We start from the raw sequence: 17,678 nt of genomic DNA on the forward strand, positions 1-17,678 counted from the left end.
TTTTTTTTTTTTTTTTTTTTTTTTTTTTTTTTTGTTGTTGCTCGTCGCTAGAAAACTGCGTATAGTATCCATCCCTTAGATCATCATATGCCCATGTCTCTCTAGATTCTCTACCTCCCCCATTTTTTCTTCTTCTCACTTTCTCTCTCGCGTAGCCTAAGCTCACCATCACCTTCTGATTCCTCTTCTTTTTGCTTTATTCCGATCGATTTTTTTTCTTCTTTCAGAAATCGATTTGAGCTGGGAAAAAAAAAAGTTAGCTCAAATGGAAGTGAATGTGTTGGAAGTTGCTTCGAGATCAGACGATCATTGCGATGAATAATTTGATTGATTGATTCCGTGAATGTATATATAGATAGCCTTTTAGATTTTTTGCTTTTTCTAAGCTAGAGCAAGTGTGGATTTCGCGGAGGTTTTTTGGGTTGATGGAGGGTTTCGATTCTTGAGAAGTTTATGTCGAGAAACGGAAGGATGGCTTCGGATCTTAGTAGAGCTGGTCCTGTGGAGAGAGATATCGAGCAGGTTTGTTATATATATATATATATGTTCCCTTTCTTCGATTTTGCTCTCTAATTTTATGATTTCATTTGCTTAGACTATGTTTGTTATTAATAATTACTTGTATTGAATCATTTATGGTTAAGTCTCTTCGGAATTAGATTTTATACATGTCGGGCGAATTTGTTCAATTGGGATTTTTCTTAGGTTAGAGAAGAAGAGTGTGTATTCTTTGTTTGAGCTGGCTTTTAGATTTTTTTTTTTAACTCAAGGGGTTGTCTATGAGAATTTTTACCTTAATTTATGGAAGCTTGATATTAAGCTATGGAAACTCATGATTTGTGGAGTTAAACCTTTCTCAAAGGTCATCATTTCTCGGATAGTTTTTCTTTGATGCAATTATCATTGACATACATAAGACTTCAGTGTGTGCATTGCTTCTTATATTCTGTGTTTGTGTCAACTGTTTTTTTTTTTTTCCTGATGTTATTATTGTTGAGGTGGTATCTCCATTGCAAAGATTCACACCTACTTGGCTTATGGAATGCTATTTGATTGACTCAGGCTATCATTGCCCTGAAAAAGGGAGCTTACTTGCTTAAGTATGGAAGAAGAGGGAAGCCTAAGTTCTGCCCATTTCGCCTTTCTAATGTAAGTCTTGTTTTCTTCTATTCCGTTATATTCCTTTTGTTAGCAGATAGTTTCAACTTCTTTATCTTTGGTTTATTTATGGATGGCTGGTGGTGATATTTGTTTTGCAATCCTTTTTGCTATTACAACTTAATTTACGTGTAGCTCGTTTTTTGGTCTTTAAGAAATAGTTGCCGGTAATTTTCAGGATGAAACTGTTTTGATATGGTTCTCTGGAAATGAGGAGAAACATCTGAAGCTGAGCCATGTTTCTAGGATCATATCTGGACAACGCACTGTAAGTTCATGTGTTGATGATGTGGTTTTAATTCTCTCTTGAGCTTGGAGTAAAATACCTAGAACGAGTTCATGGGGACTATTATATTCATTAATGCAACTTTTCATTTGTTAGTTTCCTTAGTTCAAGGGTGCATATTTGCGCCCTACCTATCTCGTTTGATGTTTTGATAATTCTAGCAATGGTGGTTCTTTTGTAGCCTATTTTTCAGAGGTATCCTCGTCCCGAGAAGGAATATCAGTCGTTTTCACTCATATATAGCGACAGGTCTTTGGATGTGGTGAGATTCTCTTAAATTATTTTCTTTTTTTTTTTTGCTTTTGTATAAAAATAGTTACCCTGTCATTTGAAAAACTACTGTGGTTATTTGAAATTAATTAATCTATTGCTACAATTTTTATTTGGTAGATATGCAAGGACAAAGATGAGGCTGAGGTGTGGTTTACTGGTCTTAAGGCCTTGGTTTCGCATTGCCATCAAAGAAACAGGAGGACTGAATCAAGAAGTGACGGTACACCATCTGAAGCTAATAGCCCGAGAACATATACCCGGAGAACCTCTCCTTTACACTCTCCATTTAGTAGCAATGACAGTTTTCAGAAGGTACTGGAAGAAGTTTTCTGTGTACACTTTTGTGCATGTGAACTTTAGCTAAATACATTTTCGTTTACCTTTCAGGATGGTTCTAATCACCATCGCATTCACAGTCCATTTGAGAGCCCGCCTAAGAATGGCCTTGACAAGGCATTTTCGGACATGGCATTATATGCGGTTCCTCCAAAAGGATTTTATCCCTCAGATTCTGCAACTATCTCTGTTCATTCTGGAGGCTCGGATAGCATGCATGGACATATGAGGGGTATGGGCATGGATGCTTTTAGAGTTAGTATGTCAAGTGCTGTTAGTTCCTCGAGCCATGGGTCTGGTCATGATGATGGAGATGCATTAGGAGATGTTTTCATCTGGGGGGAAGGCATAGGAGAAGGTGTTTTGGGTGGTGGAAACCGTCGAGTTGGAAGTTCATTTGAAATAAAAATGGATTCCTTATTGCCAAAAGCTTTAGAATCTACAGTAGTACTTGACGTCCAAAATATTGCTTGTGGTGCACAGCATGCTGTCCTTGTGACAAAACAAGGAGAAAGCTTTTCTTGGGGAGAGGAATCTGAAGGCAGGCTTGGCCACGGTGTTGATTCCAATATTCAACAACCAAAGCTCATCGATGCACTCAACACCACAAATATCGAGCTCGTAGCATGTGGTGAATTTCATAGTTGTGCAGTTACTCTATCAGGAGATTTGTATACCTGGGGTAAAGGAGATTTTGGTGTTCTTGGACATGGAAATGAAGTCAGTCACTGGGTCCCTAAGAGGGTTAATTTTCTGTCTGAAGGGATACATGTATCATCTATTGCTTGTGGACCTTACCACACAGCAGTCGTTACTTCTGCTGGACAGTTGTTTACTTTTGGGGATGGGACCTTTGGTGTTTTGGGCCATGGAGACAAAAAAAGTGTTTTCACACCTCGGGAGGTTGACTCTTTGAAAGGTCTTCGCACTGTCCGGGCAGCTTGTGGTGTATGGCACACAGCAGCAGTTGTGGAAGTCATGGTTGGGAGCTCAAGCTCGAGTAATTGCTCTTCTGGAAAGCTCTTTACATGGGGTGATGGTGATAAGGGTCGTCTTGGTCATGGTAATAAAGAACCAAAACTTGTGCCCACCTGTGTCGCTGCTCTTGTTGAACCCAATTTTTGTCAAGTTGCATGTGGGCACAGTCTAACGGTTGCACTTACAACAGCAGGCCATGTCTATACTATGGGCAGTCCTGTCTATGGTCAGCTTGGAAACTCACATGCAGATGGAAAAATTCCAAGCCGTGTCGAAGGTAAACTTCACAAGAGTTTTGTAGAAGAGATAGCTTGCGGTGCTTATCATGTTGCAGTTTTAACTTCGAGGACCGAAGTTTACACTTGGGGAAAGGGATCAAATGGTAGACTTGGTCATGGAGATGTAGATGATAGAAATTCTCCGACATTGGTAGAGTCGCTTAAGGATAAACAGGTGAAAAGTATTGCCTGTGGCTCTAACTTCACAGCAGCTGTCTGCATTCACAGGTGGGCATCAGGGATGGACCAGTCCATGTGTTCAGGTTGCCGTCAGCCCTTCAGTTTTAAAAGAAAGAGGCACAATTGCTATAATTGCGGACTAGTGTTTTGCCACTCGTGCACTAATAAAAAGTCGTTGAAAGCTTGTATGGCACCGAACCCGAGCAAACCATATCGAGTGTGTGACAAGTGTTTCAACAAATTGAAAAAGACCATGGAAACTGATCCATCCTCTCATTCTTCGCTGAGTAGAAGAGGAAGCATTAACCAGGGATCAGATCCCATTGAAAAAGATGACAAGTTCGATTCTAGATCCGATGGACAGTTAGCTAGATTTTCATTGATGGATTCCATGAGGCAAGTGGATAATCGATATAAGAAGAACAAGAAATACGAATTCAATAGTAGTCGTGTCTCGCCTATACCAAGTGGAAGCTCTCAACGGGGTGCGCTTAACATAGCCAAGTCTTTTAATCCAGTATTTGGAGCGTCAAAGAAGTTCTTCTCAGCTTCTGTTCCTGGCTCTCGAATTGTGTCGCGGGCAACTTCCCCAATATCGAGACGTCCTAGTCCACCTCGTTCAACTACACCAACTCCCACTCTTTCGGGACTAGCTACACCAAAATTTTTAGTGGATGATACTAAGAGAACCAATGATAACCTAAGCCAAGAGGTCGTTAAGCTAAGATCTCAGGTAACTTTGCTCTTTCTCTTATTTCCATCATCCCTCACACATCTATTGCTGCAAAAAACGTAGTTGGTGAAATTTTGCTACTATGTTTCTGTCATTCTGTGTTTCCTGATCACGGTGAATTACGTTCCGGATTTTACCATGTTGGTTAGATCACGGTATAGGGTTTCAGAAGGTGTGGCCGCCAATTTACTTGGTTCCGTGAAGAAACATTTTTTTCATTTTCAAATTTAATTACTGCCTCAGTAAGTCAGTTTCTATATATGACCGCGTTTTTGCTAACCAGTAAATGATATGTCAGGTTGAAAGTCTTACAAGGAAGGCCCAGCTTCAAGAAGTTGAGCTGGAAAGAACAGCCAAGCAGCTAAAAGAGGCGTTGGCAATCGCTAATGAAGAAACGACGAGATGCAAGGCAGCAAAAGAAGTGATCAAATCACTTACCGCTCAAGTAATTTCTAAGTTTAAAAAATAGATATGGTTTATGCACTGAGTGGCTATTTTTTATACTGAATATAAGGATCAACGCAACTATGCAGTTAAAGGACATGGCTGAAAGATTACCTGTTGGATCAGCTCGGACTGTGAAGTCTCCTCCGTCTCTGAATTCATTTGGTTCCAGCCCTGGTCGCATTGACCCTTTTAATATCTTAAACCAACCAAATAGCCAAGAATCCGAGCTGAATGGCACAAATACCCCAATGTTTTCTAATGGGACCATGACACCTGTATTTGGGAATGGTGAAGCAACGAATGAAGCACGGAGCGAGAAGGAATGGGTTGAACAGGATGAACCTGGAGTCTATATCACTCTTACAGCCTTATCCGGAGGGGCTAGAGATCTCAAACGCGTCCGGTTCAGGTACAATAGTTTCTCATCTTACCTAAAAAGAAACAATAAGATTTATGTGTCCGAAGATGGGACTGTAACTTTGCTCGACCAATTTGTTTTCTGACAGCCGAAAAAGGTTTAGTGAGAAACAAGCAGAGCAATGGTGGGCAGATAACAGAGGACGAGTCTATGAACAATACAATGTTCGCATGGTTGACAAAGCCAGTGAGGACTTGCCTCATTGAAACTCTTTAACACCAACCAGTTCTCTATTTTTTTCCTATGCCCGAGTTAGGTGAGTGCAGAACCTCGGGATATAACAACAGATATATATAGAGAGAAATTAGATGTTTTAAAGTGCTTCTTTCATTGTAGTTTGGGATATTTGTCGGGTGTTGATTGTGATAGAGTTGTAAATTCTTTATGGTGTCATGCTGTAAATCCTATAAACATACAATGTTTTTACTCAGAAACAATGCTCAGTAATTGGTTTTCAAGCATATTTGTTGATACATCATAATATCGGAAACTAAAAAGTTACTGATATTGTTCTAACAAAAGTCAAAACCAAGTAGAACTGGAACTCAGGTGGTGTCTTCATCTTCATCTTCCTTGAGCTTGAATTCTACGGTTTCAGAACGCCATGGCGAAGGCGATGTAGGTAACGAAGAATGGTAATGGACAGGTGAGTCTGGTGGTGAGCGCCATTGAGTTGAGCATTCCAGCAAATTGGAAAACTCCTCCATTGGTACCTCTTTGAGTTCATCCCAAGTATCATCATCCATCTTGGGCGCAAAAACAAACGAAAAAGAGTCATAAAAGTTGCTCAAAACAAGGGCTAGAACAGGATGCTATGTGTTTGGCTTTTCTAAACCTTTATGGCCTACCTTAACCATTGACCTTAGAACGATTCTCTTACAGTTCAGCAGAGTCTAGATAGACAGAGATAAGGTAAGGGAAAAGCTAATATCTTACCTCTTTAATATTGTATTCGGGAATCACTTCCTTGATCTTGGTATCTGGAAAGCAGAACAAGAATAGGCTTCAGAGATTAAGTCAAGCAAAGGAAACATTAAATTGAAACAGTATGGAGAAAAACAAATTGGGGTCCTTTCTTTGCAGTCAATATTACCATGTCCATGAAGGATGATATGTTCAGCGAAGTAGCTGTCCCACTGGCTTTGTTGTTGAGCTTCAATGCATTTGCTGTGGTCATGCAAAAAGCCTTCCTTTGCTATGTCAAAGTCTAATCCCTCAACATTCTTCGTCGTCTTGGAAGAAGCTTGAGGTTGCAACTTTGACTTGTTTGTGATATCATGGAGAGCCTTGCGGCTTCCAAAACCCGCCCCATATTTCTTTGGAGCTGCTAGCGATCCCTTACCTTTTCCCGCAGCAACCACCTCTACAACAATGTCAAACAAAACAAAAACACTCAGAACAGGAATCAGAAACAAAACAATAGAAATCTTCAATCAAAGAAAGGAAAGCACACTTAACACTGATACCCCAAAAAAAAAAAACATTCTCATGCTTCTGACTTTTACACAGTTATAACATTTTACACTGATGATAAACAGATGCGAGATAGACACAACAAAGCTGAACTAAACATAGTTATATTTGAACCTAAGCATAAGAACCAAGATGTCATATCCCAAGAGAAAATAATTGCAATTTGGTAGGTCCTTACTGTTTCATATCTTTTCTAAATTACAAAAGATTTTGCTACCTTGGGGACAATCAAACGAGTCATCATCAAAAAAAAAACACACACAAATTTTGCTGCTTGTAGAAAAAGAGAAAACCAAAAGATTGAAGAAGTAGGGAAAGATTATTACTTTTTCCATGGGCAGCTAATGCATTCTCGTCCTGGAAAATCATCTGCCCGCGAGCAGTTGTGTTCGCCATGCTCACCTCACTAATTTACAACCAACCCCCTATTCATTACTGGGTAAAAATTCTAAGCGCGGATTGTAAGTAACGAAGTAAGAATTGAAACCAATCGCTAAAGGTTTTTAGACTCACCAGACCGTGAAGAAGAGGAACTTCAATCAATCAATCAACAACAGGCGAATAAAAATTCCCAGAAAAGAAATAGGGTTTAGAAATTGGGAAAACGAGAGTGATGGAGAGAAACAAGCAATAACGGAACGAGGAAGACAAAGGAATTGAATAATAGTAGTCACTCACGGTGGAGAAAGATCTTCAATTTTTAGGGTATCCGAAAATTTCAAATGAACACATAGGGCGGTTTTTTTCTTTTCTTGTTCTAATAACAGTGTCTCTCATCTTTTTTATCTTACTGTCTTGTTTTGGATAAACTTGTGATTTTGATCGAGTTATTAGAGTTGCTGACGTTAGTTACTTCTTCACTGGTTTCCTATTAGGATAATTCCATCAAATGAAAAATACACCTTTTGTTAATTGAGATTCGCTTTTTTTTTTTTTTTTTTTTTTTTTTAAATCAATCATCGGAATTGCATCATCATNGGGAAATTAATTAGGGTAACACTTCTTGTTGATTCTAATTGAGTAATTTTCAGAAAACAAGATCAATTAAATAATTGTTTGTCTCCAGAAAGATAAAACACCCATAACGTAAACCAAAAAAAAAAAAAAGATGGAAATTACGAAAGGATTAAACAATAAAGGATTCAGAAGGAAGATAGTAGACTCTTGACTGACTGACTGGCTTTTAGTGCATAGAATGATTTTAAGTATATACATAAATAACAATATCTGCCATTGACTGGTTCAAGTGTCGTCTCTTTAAACAAACATTGAGATATTAGCTCATGCTTGGCCACAAGGAGCTGAGTTTTGTTGCGAGCTTTGCACTTTTATAGTCCTCCCTCAGTTGAATAAACCTGCACATTATTCATTTACAACTCTCTCAATCTCATTTCCTTTTTCCTAGTTGTTAATCTTAATAATCTCTCTTTCTCTCTTACCTTTGCGCATCTTTGCGAATGCTTGGGCTTCCCTCGAACAAAGTCGGCAGACTATCTGGAGCAACGATGAAAACATTCGCGATTCTGCACTCACAAATAGTGATTACAAGTTGTTACATTAATAAAATAATAATAAGGGAAGTAAAGTGACGAGAGAGTCTCATAATAGATATGTTATTACATTCTCAGAAGCTCAAATTTCTCATCCACTGATGGAGCACCGAAGCTTTTAACAAATACTACATACTCGTTTAAGTCACGCTTCAGCTGCAGTCCTCCACTGTCAACCAAAGTGTTAGTAATCACAAAGCTCTATATTCACACAGACCTATTCTTGCAATGTTTAAGTTTGATTTGATCCGATGAAACATTTATACCAATAGGTGCGACTACGTCAAACATTGCACTCATGTCAGATCAGAGTGAAAAATCAGAGATGGCAAATTTTGGCATGGTTATCTTTTTTTTTTTTTTTTTTTTTTTTTTTTTTTTGGTTCAAACTTTTGGCATGGTTATCTATGTTTGGTTTATTAGGGGTCCTTGATCTGATTTACGGTTATTTTGCAGACGTGATTTTAATAAGGAAATTAGAAAGAAAAAGAAAAGACAAAGAGCTGAAATCATACCTGGGATTGAAAGTGAACTTCTGCCAGTGTGTTAGTAGTAGCTTTTCTAACCTATTTCCCTGAGAATAAGAAAGAAAACTTCGTTCAAATCTAGATATATAGAATCACTCTTATGATGCAGAAAATAAATCTTTGGTGATACAAATCATACCAGTTCAGTCAGGAAGGCTTGCTTATTAAGACCTTCCAAGGCAGTGAAGGCTGACTCAAGTACCCGGGAAAGATAAGCCACGACCCTAAACAAGATAGTGGGATTAGAAATTAAACTAAAAAAGGTAAAGCCTTCAACCAATTAGTGGGAAGGTAGAGTCTCAACTAGACCAACCTCATGCAGGCATTTGTTGGGCGGTGGTCAGGAGCAATTCCATCATCAGGTGATCTATAATCGGTAGACTTCTGCTCAGATGAAAGTAGCCTATCAACCTGAAAAAGGCCATATTGAAAACCTTACAATGGGTCGAAAGAGAATAATAAGCATAACTCCTAAATCTTTTCAGCGTTGGAGCCACATGGATATGTTCGTAGATTACACAAAAAGCAACTAACCTCAGCCATCACAGTTTCAATGCACTGCTGAAGTCCTTTGTAAGCAGCTGCCTCTGCTTTGGACAGAGCAGTTGACATTTCTTCACATGAAGCAGCATGTGCACCATCCACTGGTAGGAGAAGCCGAGATATAGAATTTGCAAAATACTGGAAGAGAAAATTATATGATTCGAATAGGAGTCAAAACATAGGATTGCCATAGTAGAAAACTGGGCCAAAAAAATGTTTCAATATTTCAATGCTTGAGTAGCAACGCCTTTTCATATGAAAAAATGAAACAAACTGATAACCATAAAAGTCACCCCACATGCCTGCTGAACTATAGCAACACTACTACCGCAACGCTGCACAGCAACCATGAAGGATTTAAAGCTACTTTCCCCAGCAGCAGCAGCAGCTTCTGCCTGAGAAATAATCAAATAAATTATAAATAATTCCACCAAACAATTGAAATAATGAGCACTTCAAATAGTAGAAAAGAGAAAGAATTACAGCAGAAGCAGCTGCAGCAGCCACTCTTCTGCTAACGCTTGTGCCCAAAACAAATCTCTCCCTCAATGCTGCAGCTTCAGACAGGCCATCCCTTGCCCGTTCAAGTCCCTCAGTTATGTATACGCTCACCTGCAAGAAGTCATCATTGCATCAGCACAATTTATAGATATTAGAATCTTATGAACAGCATACCTGGTCTAGCTGGCAAGTAAATATGGCTTTAACATTGAAAGCAAGTGTGGCTGGCTGCACAAAGAAATATTCATATGATCAGATATACAATCACAGAAAATACAGTTTACTTACTGCCGGATGTTTCTGCAAAAAATCAATATTTTAGATTATTTCTTTGTCAATATCTTATTCCTACATCTTTTCCCAAAATTCAGAGCAACTAACTTATTTTGGGAATACTTGTCTCATAAATTGCTCAAATTCGGTAACCTGAGATGAAAACAGTGTGCATCTGGTTATTGCTTCTTCATTCCATCGAACAAACTCAGTCACAACGGTGACCGATAGCTGCTGCTGAGAAGATGATACTGAAGCACCCCTAGAGCGTCCTATTGTCCCGGATGACTCCGAGACTTGCTGACTCTCAGCACGTAATTCTTCCATCTGTAGAGAAAAAGTCATATCTAAGCCCTTCACACTAATGCAAAAAATAACAACTCCAATCAGAAAATGAGATAATCATATCAAACCTTTGCTTGATACAGTTGTTTTAAGGAGGCCTGCTCATGCTCAGGGTATTCATCCTTGTGCGAGGAAAACAAGGACTCTGTCAAATCTGCACGCTCAAAATAAAGAGTTTTAAGCACCAACGAACAACGAAAGTTTGTATGAAAAAACAAAACTTCTATCACTCAGAATCACACGAGAAAAAGACCTTCAACATCAAGATCACCGCATCCAACAGCTCGGAGGTCTTTAGCAAGTTCTTGTGTTCTCTCATATGCAACTGCTAACATTCTAAGGTACTAAAGACAAAAATCAAGAGTTAAGTTTCTTATACTAATTCTACTACGAAGATAGAAAAAAAAAAGAGATAAGGAAGTATCTACACACTAGTAACAGTCCGCCTTCTTGCACAGATGGGGGACTCATAAGAGAGGGCTTCGCCAAAATTTTGTCAAGAATACCTGTGACACGCTGCTCCAGAACTCTCTGCATAAAGTACACGAAGAGTCAGTATCCATATGCCGGGTCAACACTACGGTGTCCAAATTATCGGTGCCAATTACCTGAACTAAGATTGCCATAACTTCATTTGGAGCAGGGAAAACAGCTGTAATGGTCGCTGCTTCTTTGCGTACAGTGTCTACACATGAGAAGTAACAAAAGTTATGAATCGGCATAAAAGCATGTTTCAAGTATTGCATCCAGATCAATGACAATTCTTCAGACCTGTAATTTCCTTGTATAAAGCAGAAAGTCCACGGGCAACATTGCTAGGACTAGGCTGAGAACCATGGTCACCAAGAACCAACCTAATGTCTGAATTCATGACTTCCACATCAATAAACATTGGCCGTGTAGCCACATAATGTTGCATAGCACTTGTACCCCTGTTAAACTGAAAATGAAGAAGATAAAATACTGAGCATCAAGGAGACCTAGACAATTCCTTATGTGATAGCCTTAGAATTAACAAGTATGCAACCACAAGATACGTAAGAAAGGCCTTCGCTCAGTATATAGATAAATAACAGGTTTTCCTACTGAATTGTAAAGGCGCATGCTGCAGAATAAAGTATTCACCTGTGACAAAATCTTAGCACATTCTGACATGGTGGATAGATCTCTCCGCTGTGATGCAGCATCAAAACGAGATAAAAGCCTATTTTCCAATTCTACAAAATCATACTCAAATGTCACAAAGACGAAGTTGAACATACAATAATCCTCTTCAGTAAATATACAGAAACACACAGTAAAGACGAATTTGTTTACCATTACAGTAATCTTGAAGATTAGCAACTGCAACTTCCAGTCCTCGGCCAGGGGTTGCATTTCCTGCAGCTGTACCCGCACCTTGTCTTCCAATATCTTCCTCAGCAAAGGATCCTGACATTGACAAAGAGGGCATGAGAATAAATTGCAGCCTAATTGAACAATAAACTTCCATTGTTCTGCAAACAAGCGAGTTAAATAATAGATAAAAAATATTCTGACACTTTAGACAGATTCCAAGTAACATGTCATCATACGTAATTTCTGAGCAATAGAAGCAGCCTCAGCTACGCGGCTATCATCAGAGAACAAAGCGGAAAGCTCCATAAGATCCCCTGGGCTGCCGTTGAACTCCATTAGGTACTGCATTTGTTGAACAAGGATTACTTTAAGCATTCATCTAACTAAATATGCGACCAACTTTCCAACAGTGATGCACTCTTACCTTTATAAGATCTATCGTCTGGCTAGCAGTTTCCCGCTGAGCATCTGCACTCTGACAAAAGAAGCATGTGTTAATATTGGATATAGATCATCAAAAAAGTTGTTATAGGCTAGATTTATTTACCTGCAAATGATCTCCTATTTTTGCAGCGGTCTGTCCAACACTTGAAATACGACCGTCCAACCTTGCAAAGCTCTCAAACAGACCGTCCACACCCTTCTCTATCTAGATAGAGAAATCAGTTACCATTTGAAGAAAGGATCGTGGTATCAGTTTACATCAGGCAGAAATCATCCATGTACCCAAGAAATTGAATCATAGTAGTAGTAGTATTGGTCTGCCAACCTCAGTCAGTGTCTTCCGGTGTTTGGCATCTTGGGTTGAAACTTCCTTCTTTAGTGTGTTGAGCCTTCCATCAACCTTCCAAAATATTTAACAAATACCTTAGATATTAGAACGATGAAAAGAAACAAAAAAAAAAAGGCTTGTCATGGATGTAGACCCAAAACACTCACCTGCTTCCGAAGATCAACAAGCTCCTTGCAAGCATCTTTGAACAGAGACAAAAGACCATCTACTTCAGGGAAAAAAGGAGCAGAAGACAAAGGAGTAGACTGCCCACGTAAATGCCCATTTGCCAAACCATCAACATTAGCAACGTTGCCATGACCATCCCCAGAATCTGCTTCTTCTTCTAGGAAAGACGGCAAGAGGTCGTTTACCAGGTTCCCAAATAATGCATCGAATGAAAAATCACCCTGCCAGTGACCAAAATAATCAAATCCCTCATGTTTTTTTTTAAAAGGTAAGAAAAAAACATTAGCAACCCCAAGCTGAAATCCTTACCTTGAAGTCTTCAATGTCAAGAATCAGAGGAACAGAGTTAGCAGAGGACGATCTGGGTCCTCTTGCTCTGATTCCTTCTGTCATCTGATTAAAACCAAAACACAAACATAACAAAAAAATTCAAAGAAGTGAAGAGTCTAAGTCTGACAGATCATATATGAAACATTCAGTAAATAGGAGAAGATGAGGGAGATGCGTACGACTCTGGATGCATTAAATCAAAATTGCAGTAGCATCTATTATCTCAGTTACGTAATCACCGATTTCTCCGGCGAATGCAACAAATTTAGAGCATAAAGACGAACAATCGCGCGGAGAACGAGACGGGAAAGGAAAAGTCTAGTATGGAACAACTTACCGGCGGTGGACGACGAGATCTAGCCGGCGGAATCCGGTTACTGCAGGGAGAGAAAGACGGAGAAATAGAGAGACCGGTCTACAATGGCGGAGTTGGGGATTTTTCCTTTTTTTTTTTTTTCACAACTACGACGAGCTTCCAGATGAACTGAGCTGTTAAATTTAATTATTTACGTGTTCTTTTCCCCGGTTTAAACCGCAACCGGTTTATTATTATTTTTTTATTTTATAAACTGTTATTAGTTAGTTTGAACTTTGAAAATTTGGTTCGTTGATTCTCTTACTTTTCACTACATGCCACAGAGGGAATGAATAATTAAATTCAAGCAGAAAAGAAACATTTGGGAGGCAATAAATAATTATCTCATGTAAAACTTTAATCTTCAAAAAATTAACGGCAAAGTCATACATAAACGGGCGGTGTTAATTATAGAGAGAGTTTCAGATTCACATATCGTAAACAATCAATGAGCCTTTGAACATACTTATGGTCTCAAAAGCATTGTAACCTCACTATTGACTGGTATAAATTAAGAGAGCTCAAAGCAATGAAAGCAATATCCAAAACGTGAGTAAATCTGAGTCGAGCAGAATGGCCACCATTGTTTCTCCTTCACATTTCTCCCCTGTTGAAGATGCTGAAAACATCAAGAAGGCTTGTCAAGGTTCTTCTACTTTATAGACTAATGTGTTTCAAAAAATTATGTGGTTCAAGTTTCCTTCTATTTCCTTTATTCATCTTCTTCCCTTTTTATATTTGGGATTTAGGATGGGGTACCGATGAAAAGGCCATCATATCCATCCTAGGACACCGGAATTTGTTCCAGAGGAAACTCATAAGACAAGCTTATCAGGAGATCTACCATGAGGATCTCATTCACCAGCTCAAATCTGAACTCTCTGGCGATTTTGAGGTCTACATTATATATCCATATGCTCTACTCTATTTTGATAATCCACAAAAGATAGTTTTCATGGAAAATATATTTGTTACCTGCAGAGAGCTGTTTGCTTGTGGGTCTTGGATCCTCCAGAGAGAGATGCTCTCTTGGCTAACTTGGCTCTTCAAAAGCCTATTCCTGACTACAAGGTTCTTGTCGAAATTGCCTGCATGAGATCCCCTGAAGATCTGTTAGCTGCTAGACGTGCTTACCGTTGCCTCTACAAGCGTTCTCTTGAGGAAGACTTGGCCTCCCGCACTATTGGCGACATCAGGAAAGTGAGTAATTCTAATTTCAAGATGTTTTCTTCTTGTTTTGACCTGCACTCCAACGCTTGGGGATTTTGATATACACAGCTCTTGGTTGCACTGGCGTCTGCCTATAAATATGATGGAGAGGAAATTGATGAGATGCTGGCGCAGTCAGAGGCTGGGATTCTTCATGATGAAATCCTTGGTAAGGCTGTTGAACATGAAGAAACGATCAGGGTGTTAAGTACAAGGAGTAACATGCAGCTTAGCGCAATCTTCAATCGCTACAAGGATATATATGGCAGATCGATCACTAAGGTATACAAACAACACGTAGAAATCAAGTTATGTTATAACTGATGACTAATCTCAGACAAAGCAATCAATGGGAAAATTTTAGACAACAATAAAGAGACTTTTGGAATCAATTTTAGGGAATTAGAGTAATCATACCAGTATTTCTTCATGACGATATTCATAATGAAACATTTGATGACCAGGATCTCCTCAATCACCCTACAAATGAGTACCTGAGTGCACTACGGGCAGCCATCAGGTGCATTAAAAACCCTACCCGGTATTACTCAAAGGTAAGATACAACAATAATCTTTCAGATGTGATTTTCTAATATGTCCCAATGGTATTCATATCTCTTTTGCACCTAGGTTTTGCGCAACTCAATCAATACAGTGGGGACTGATGAAGATGCTCTGAACCGTGTGATTGTCACACGAGCAGAAAAGGACCTGAAGAAGATCAGTGAGCTGTATCTCAAGCGGAACGATGTGAGTCTCGATCAAGCCATAGCAAAAGAGACATCAGGGGACTACAAGTCTTTTCTACTAGCCTTGCTAGGACATGGAGAAACTTAGAGTTCAGCCTCAACTTAAATAAAACCTTAAAACAGTAGCATTTCGTCTAATTTCTAGTACTGTATGGAATTAGAATATATTGAACGCTGAAGCAATAATAAAGTTTATGTTTGATGCTTTCCTCAATTAGTTCTTTTGTTTAGCTATTCATAGTAAAACAGGAATTACATAATTTTTCTCTTATAGGATACAAAGAAACTATACAAACTCACTGAAGATCAGGGAAACATGCACATGAATAAAGATCGTTCCTTCTCAGCCTGAGCGTATAAAGGCCGCAGCAATACCAGCAACAAGCCCTACAGCAGTAACAGCAATTCCAACGCCAATAACACCATCTGCTTTCAAAAATCAAAAGAGAGTTAAAACTTAAAAGAGAAAATAGGTGAAGATTTAAATGGACGATGAAGACACATGACAGAATAGTATCATTATTTTACCTTTCACAATGCGGTCCTCTATAGCCTTTTTTAGTGTCTGAGCCTGTCCGGACTCCGGTTCAACCTAAAACCACAGAAAGAAAAAGAACGCATAGATGAATACATAAACAACAATAAGATTCTCCAGACTGGACTTATCCATGTATTAGATGATCAAACCTCCAAACAACGTTCTATACAATCCCGGCTTCTTGAATAGTCACCGCTTCGATAGTAACCAACAGCAAGGAGATAAAGCTTCTCCCTGAGTTTCATTGCACTTGTATCATTAACAACCGAAGCTGCAAAATCAATAACTCGAATCAAACCATCCACCTTTACCTTTGGAAGAATATTAAGGTAGCTGTTTTAATTTAACATTTGTAAAACATAAGCTAGTATTATTATTTTACCTTCAATCATAGCTACGCCACGCTGTATATCACCAGGCATCTTAGAATGAACAAGAGCCCATGAAAGACGCATGATGCATTCCTTCGTACGTCCTTCGTCTTGAGCTTTCTGAGCCTCCGCAAGTTCTTTCTCACAGCCCTGAGGATTTAAAAAAAAACACCTTACAAGTTACAAGTTATATATGAATAGATGTCAAAAACTAATCCATGCCACACCAGAGATGGAAAAATCAAAGGAAAACACTTATTTTCATCCCCACACCACCACAAAAATAAAGCAAGCAACGCGAGAGATATCCAAAATCGGAAGTTAGCTATCGAACAATTGAAAATTGGCGGTGTTTACGCGGTCAAATTAGAGGAATCAACATAAAACTTACGGAGATGATGTCGGTATCGCACAAGGGGAACTCATCGGAGGAACCAGAGGCAGCGCCGGATAAGAAGTCTGAGACGGAACCGAAAACCTTCCCTATCGCCGCGTCCATTTTTCCTGTCGCAGCTCCTAGATATTTTTCCTTTCCGAGTTTTCTTAATCCTTCTCTCGCCTTTCTTTCTCCCCCTTTGACAATGAAATTGACCGAGATCAATCAATGAATGTTTTTCAGTTAATATATTGATAGAGTTTTTAACCTTATTTATTTTAAGAAAATAATATAGATTTTTATGGATATTATAATAAAAAAACAGCATATTCTTAAACGAAATACATATTAATCTTTCTTATGATTTTTTGATACACACGGTTGGTTATCACACGTTCATACTTACCCCGTCTTGTCTCCAACATTCAGGATTTTAATTAGGGAAAATATGCACTTTAGCTAACATTCGGAAAAACATCTCCTAAACACAAACAACAGAGAGTAAATACCTTTTAGAGGCTTAATTAGAGCATGCTAGTGGGATAATTGAATGTGTTGAGACTTGGGATTGGGAAGACGAAGAAGTGCTCCTAGGAGCGGACCTGGCGGGAAGATATATTGTATATGTATACCATAGATTGGCAGCAGAAAGGTAACAACACATTGAGAGTCGGGAATAATAAATTAAACTGATTGGAAAGGACTTGTTAGTCTGTTAGCAGCCTGGAGTGCGGTCAACTCGCGAAACGTATTAGCCTACTGCGTCCATATGAACATGCCTCTCTCATGCAACATGTCCAGTGGTTTCTAAATTTTTTTGCTTCTGTGTTGTGATGATGTCATTTTATTGAACATGTATAACTACTAGTATATTTCATTCTTATATAATTACTAGATAAGGGTCCGCACGATATGCGGGTTTAAAAAATGTTTTAAAAAAATAAATCATAAACCTTAAACATTTTTTTTTGAAAATATATAAAGAAATTTTATTTCCTATAGTAAATATATAAATAATTTAAGTTATAGAATATTTGTATTTACCTTCGTATTATTTATTTATATTTATATATTTTTAAGTTATTATAACAATTATTACAATAATCTAAAGCTAAATTATATCCCACTAAAACTTTTACCAAATACTCATCA

The 17,678-nt window shown here is 38.6% G+C and overlaps 5 protein-coding genes across 8 annotated transcripts in view; 2 read left to right on the plus strand and 3 right to left on the minus strand.

Annotated features, from left to right (window-relative positions):
• The window catches only part of LOC104735251, a 6,997-nt gene extending 1,452 nt beyond the window's left edge, over positions 1-5,545 (plus strand). The window contains exons 2-10 of one of the 2 annotated variants that reach the window (XM_010455003.2): positions 228-522; positions 1,063-1,149; positions 1,337-1,426; positions 1,626-1,706; positions 1,835-2,029; positions 2,105-4,222; positions 4,521-4,667; positions 4,756-5,078; positions 5,176-5,545. In XM_010455003.2, coding sequence (XP_010453305.1) covers positions 454-522; positions 1,063-1,149; positions 1,337-1,426; positions 1,626-1,706; positions 1,835-2,029; positions 2,105-4,222; positions 4,521-4,667; positions 4,756-5,078; positions 5,176-5,293 — 3,228 coding nt within the window. In that variant the 5' untranslated portion in view covers positions 228-453 and the 3' untranslated portion in view covers positions 5,294-5,545. Of the gene's footprint in view, positions 1-30; positions 523-1,062; positions 1,150-1,336; positions 1,427-1,625; positions 1,707-1,834; positions 2,030-2,104; positions 4,223-4,520; positions 4,668-4,755; positions 5,079-5,175 lie in introns of those variants that run through there. The other variant, XM_010455002.2, reaches the window with a different exon arrangement.
• LOC104735250 lies at positions 5,466-7,364 on the minus strand. Of its 3 annotated transcripts, none has more exons than XM_010455000.2 (5): positions 7,074-7,364; positions 6,887-6,966; positions 6,181-6,450; positions 6,024-6,067; positions 5,466-5,833 (listed from the first exon to the last, which is right to left on the minus strand). In XM_010455000.2, exons 2-5 carry the CDS (start codon positions 6,954-6,956, stop codon positions 5,633-5,635), a joined length of 585 nt encoding a protein of 194 aa, XP_010453302.1. In that variant the 5' UTR covers positions 6,957-6,966; positions 7,074-7,364; the 3' UTR covers positions 5,466-5,632. The 3 variants fall into 3 exon arrangements, with proteins under 3 accessions (XP_010453302.1, XP_010453303.1, XP_010453301.1); XM_010455001.2 differs by having other exon boundaries at positions 6,887-6,985; XM_010454999.2 differs by having other exon boundaries at positions 6,887-6,995.
• On the minus strand, positions 7,601-13,400 carry LOC104735252 (exocyst complex component SEC10). The gene is made up of 25 exons (XM_010455004.2): positions 13,266-13,400; positions 12,908-12,991; positions 12,577-12,819; positions 12,407-12,481; positions 12,185-12,286; positions 12,062-12,112; positions 11,874-11,979; positions 11,617-11,730; positions 11,425-11,516; positions 11,071-11,239; positions 10,908-10,984; positions 10,732-10,830; positions 10,553-10,643; positions 10,368-10,453; positions 10,108-10,281; positions 9,856-9,909; positions 9,664-9,792; positions 9,483-9,575; positions 9,172-9,318; positions 8,951-9,048; positions 8,777-8,861; positions 8,626-8,684; positions 8,181-8,279; positions 8,000-8,083; positions 7,601-7,915 (listed from the first exon to the last, which is right to left on the minus strand). Exons 2-25 carry the CDS (start codon positions 12,989-12,991, stop codon positions 7,837-7,839), a joined length of 2,490 nt encoding a protein of 829 aa, XP_010453306.1. The 5' UTR covers positions 13,266-13,400; the 3' UTR covers positions 7,601-7,836.
• On the plus strand, positions 13,632-15,354 carry LOC104735255 (annexin D8). Its single transcript, XM_010455006.2, has 6 exons — positions 13,632-13,929; positions 14,033-14,178; positions 14,265-14,483; positions 14,562-14,774; positions 14,957-15,046; positions 15,123-15,354. Exons 1-6 carry the CDS (start codon positions 13,857-13,859, stop codon positions 15,327-15,329), a joined length of 948 nt encoding a protein of 315 aa, XP_010453308.1. The 5' UTR covers positions 13,632-13,856; the 3' UTR covers positions 15,330-15,354.
• On the minus strand, positions 15,425-16,761 carry LOC104735254 (mitochondrial fission 1 protein B). The gene is made up of 5 exons (XM_010455005.2): positions 16,542-16,761; positions 16,162-16,300; positions 15,929-16,050; positions 15,770-15,833; positions 15,425-15,667 (listed from the first exon to the last, which is right to left on the minus strand). The coding sequence occupies exons 1-5, from the start codon at positions 16,647-16,649 to the stop codon at positions 15,585-15,587; spliced, it is 516 nt and encodes a 171-aa protein (XP_010453307.1). The 5' UTR covers positions 16,650-16,761; the 3' UTR covers positions 15,425-15,584.

Source organism: Camelina sativa, chromosome 13, assembly GCF_000633955.1.
Source record: "Camelina sativa cultivar DH55 chromosome 13, Cs, whole genome shotgun sequence".
Taxonomy (NCBI): Eukaryota; Viridiplantae; Streptophyta; class Magnoliopsida; order Brassicales; family Brassicaceae; genus Camelina; species Camelina sativa.

Coding starts and splice junctions, on each gene's coding strand:
- LOC104735250 (XM_010455000.2), bottom strand. CDS start 6,956: ATGGCGAACACAACTGCTCGCGGGCAGATGATTTTCCAGGACGAGAAT. Junction 6,451..6,886: donor ATTAGCTGCCCATGGAAAAA/GTAATAATCTTT, acceptor ACATTGTTGTAG/AGGTGGTTGCTGCGGGAAAA. Junction 5,834..6,023: donor CCGAATACAATATTAAAGAG/GTAAGATATTAG, acceptor TTTGCGCCCAAG/ATGGATGATGATACTTGGGA.
- LOC104735252 (XM_010455004.2), bottom strand. CDS start 12,991: ATGACAGAAGGAATCAGAGCAAGAGGACCCAGATCGTCCTCTGCTAAC. Junction 12,287..12,406: donor ACCGGAAGACACTGACTGAG/GTTGGCAGACCA, acceptor TTCTCTATCTAG/ATAGAGAAGGGTGTGGACGG. Junction 7,916..7,999: donor ATTCGCAAAGATGCGCAAAG/GTAAGAGAGAAA, acceptor AATAATGTGCAG/GTTTATTCAACTGAGGGAGG.
- LOC104735255 (XM_010455006.2), top strand. CDS start 13,857: ATGGCCACCATTGTTTCTCCTTCACATTTCTCCCCTGTTGAAGATGCT. Junction 14,484..14,561: donor CTATTGGCGACATCAGGAAA/GTGAGTAATTCT, acceptor TGATATACACAG/CTCTTGGTTGCACTGGCGTC. Junction 15,047..15,122: donor CTACCCGGTATTACTCAAAG/GTAAGATACAAC, acceptor TTTTGCACCTAG/GTTTTGCGCAACTCAATCAA.
- LOC104735254 (XM_010455005.2), bottom strand. CDS start 16,649: ATGGACGCGGCGATAGGGAAGGTTTTCGGTTCCGTCTCAGACTTCTTA. Junction 16,051..16,161: donor TGGCGTAGCTATGATTGAAG/GTAAAATAATAA, acceptor TTGATTTTGCAG/CTTCGGTTGTTAATGATACA. Junction 15,668..15,769: donor AGAGGACCGCATTGTGAAAG/GTAAAATAATGA, acceptor TTTTGAAAGCAG/ATGGTGTTATTGGCGTTGGA.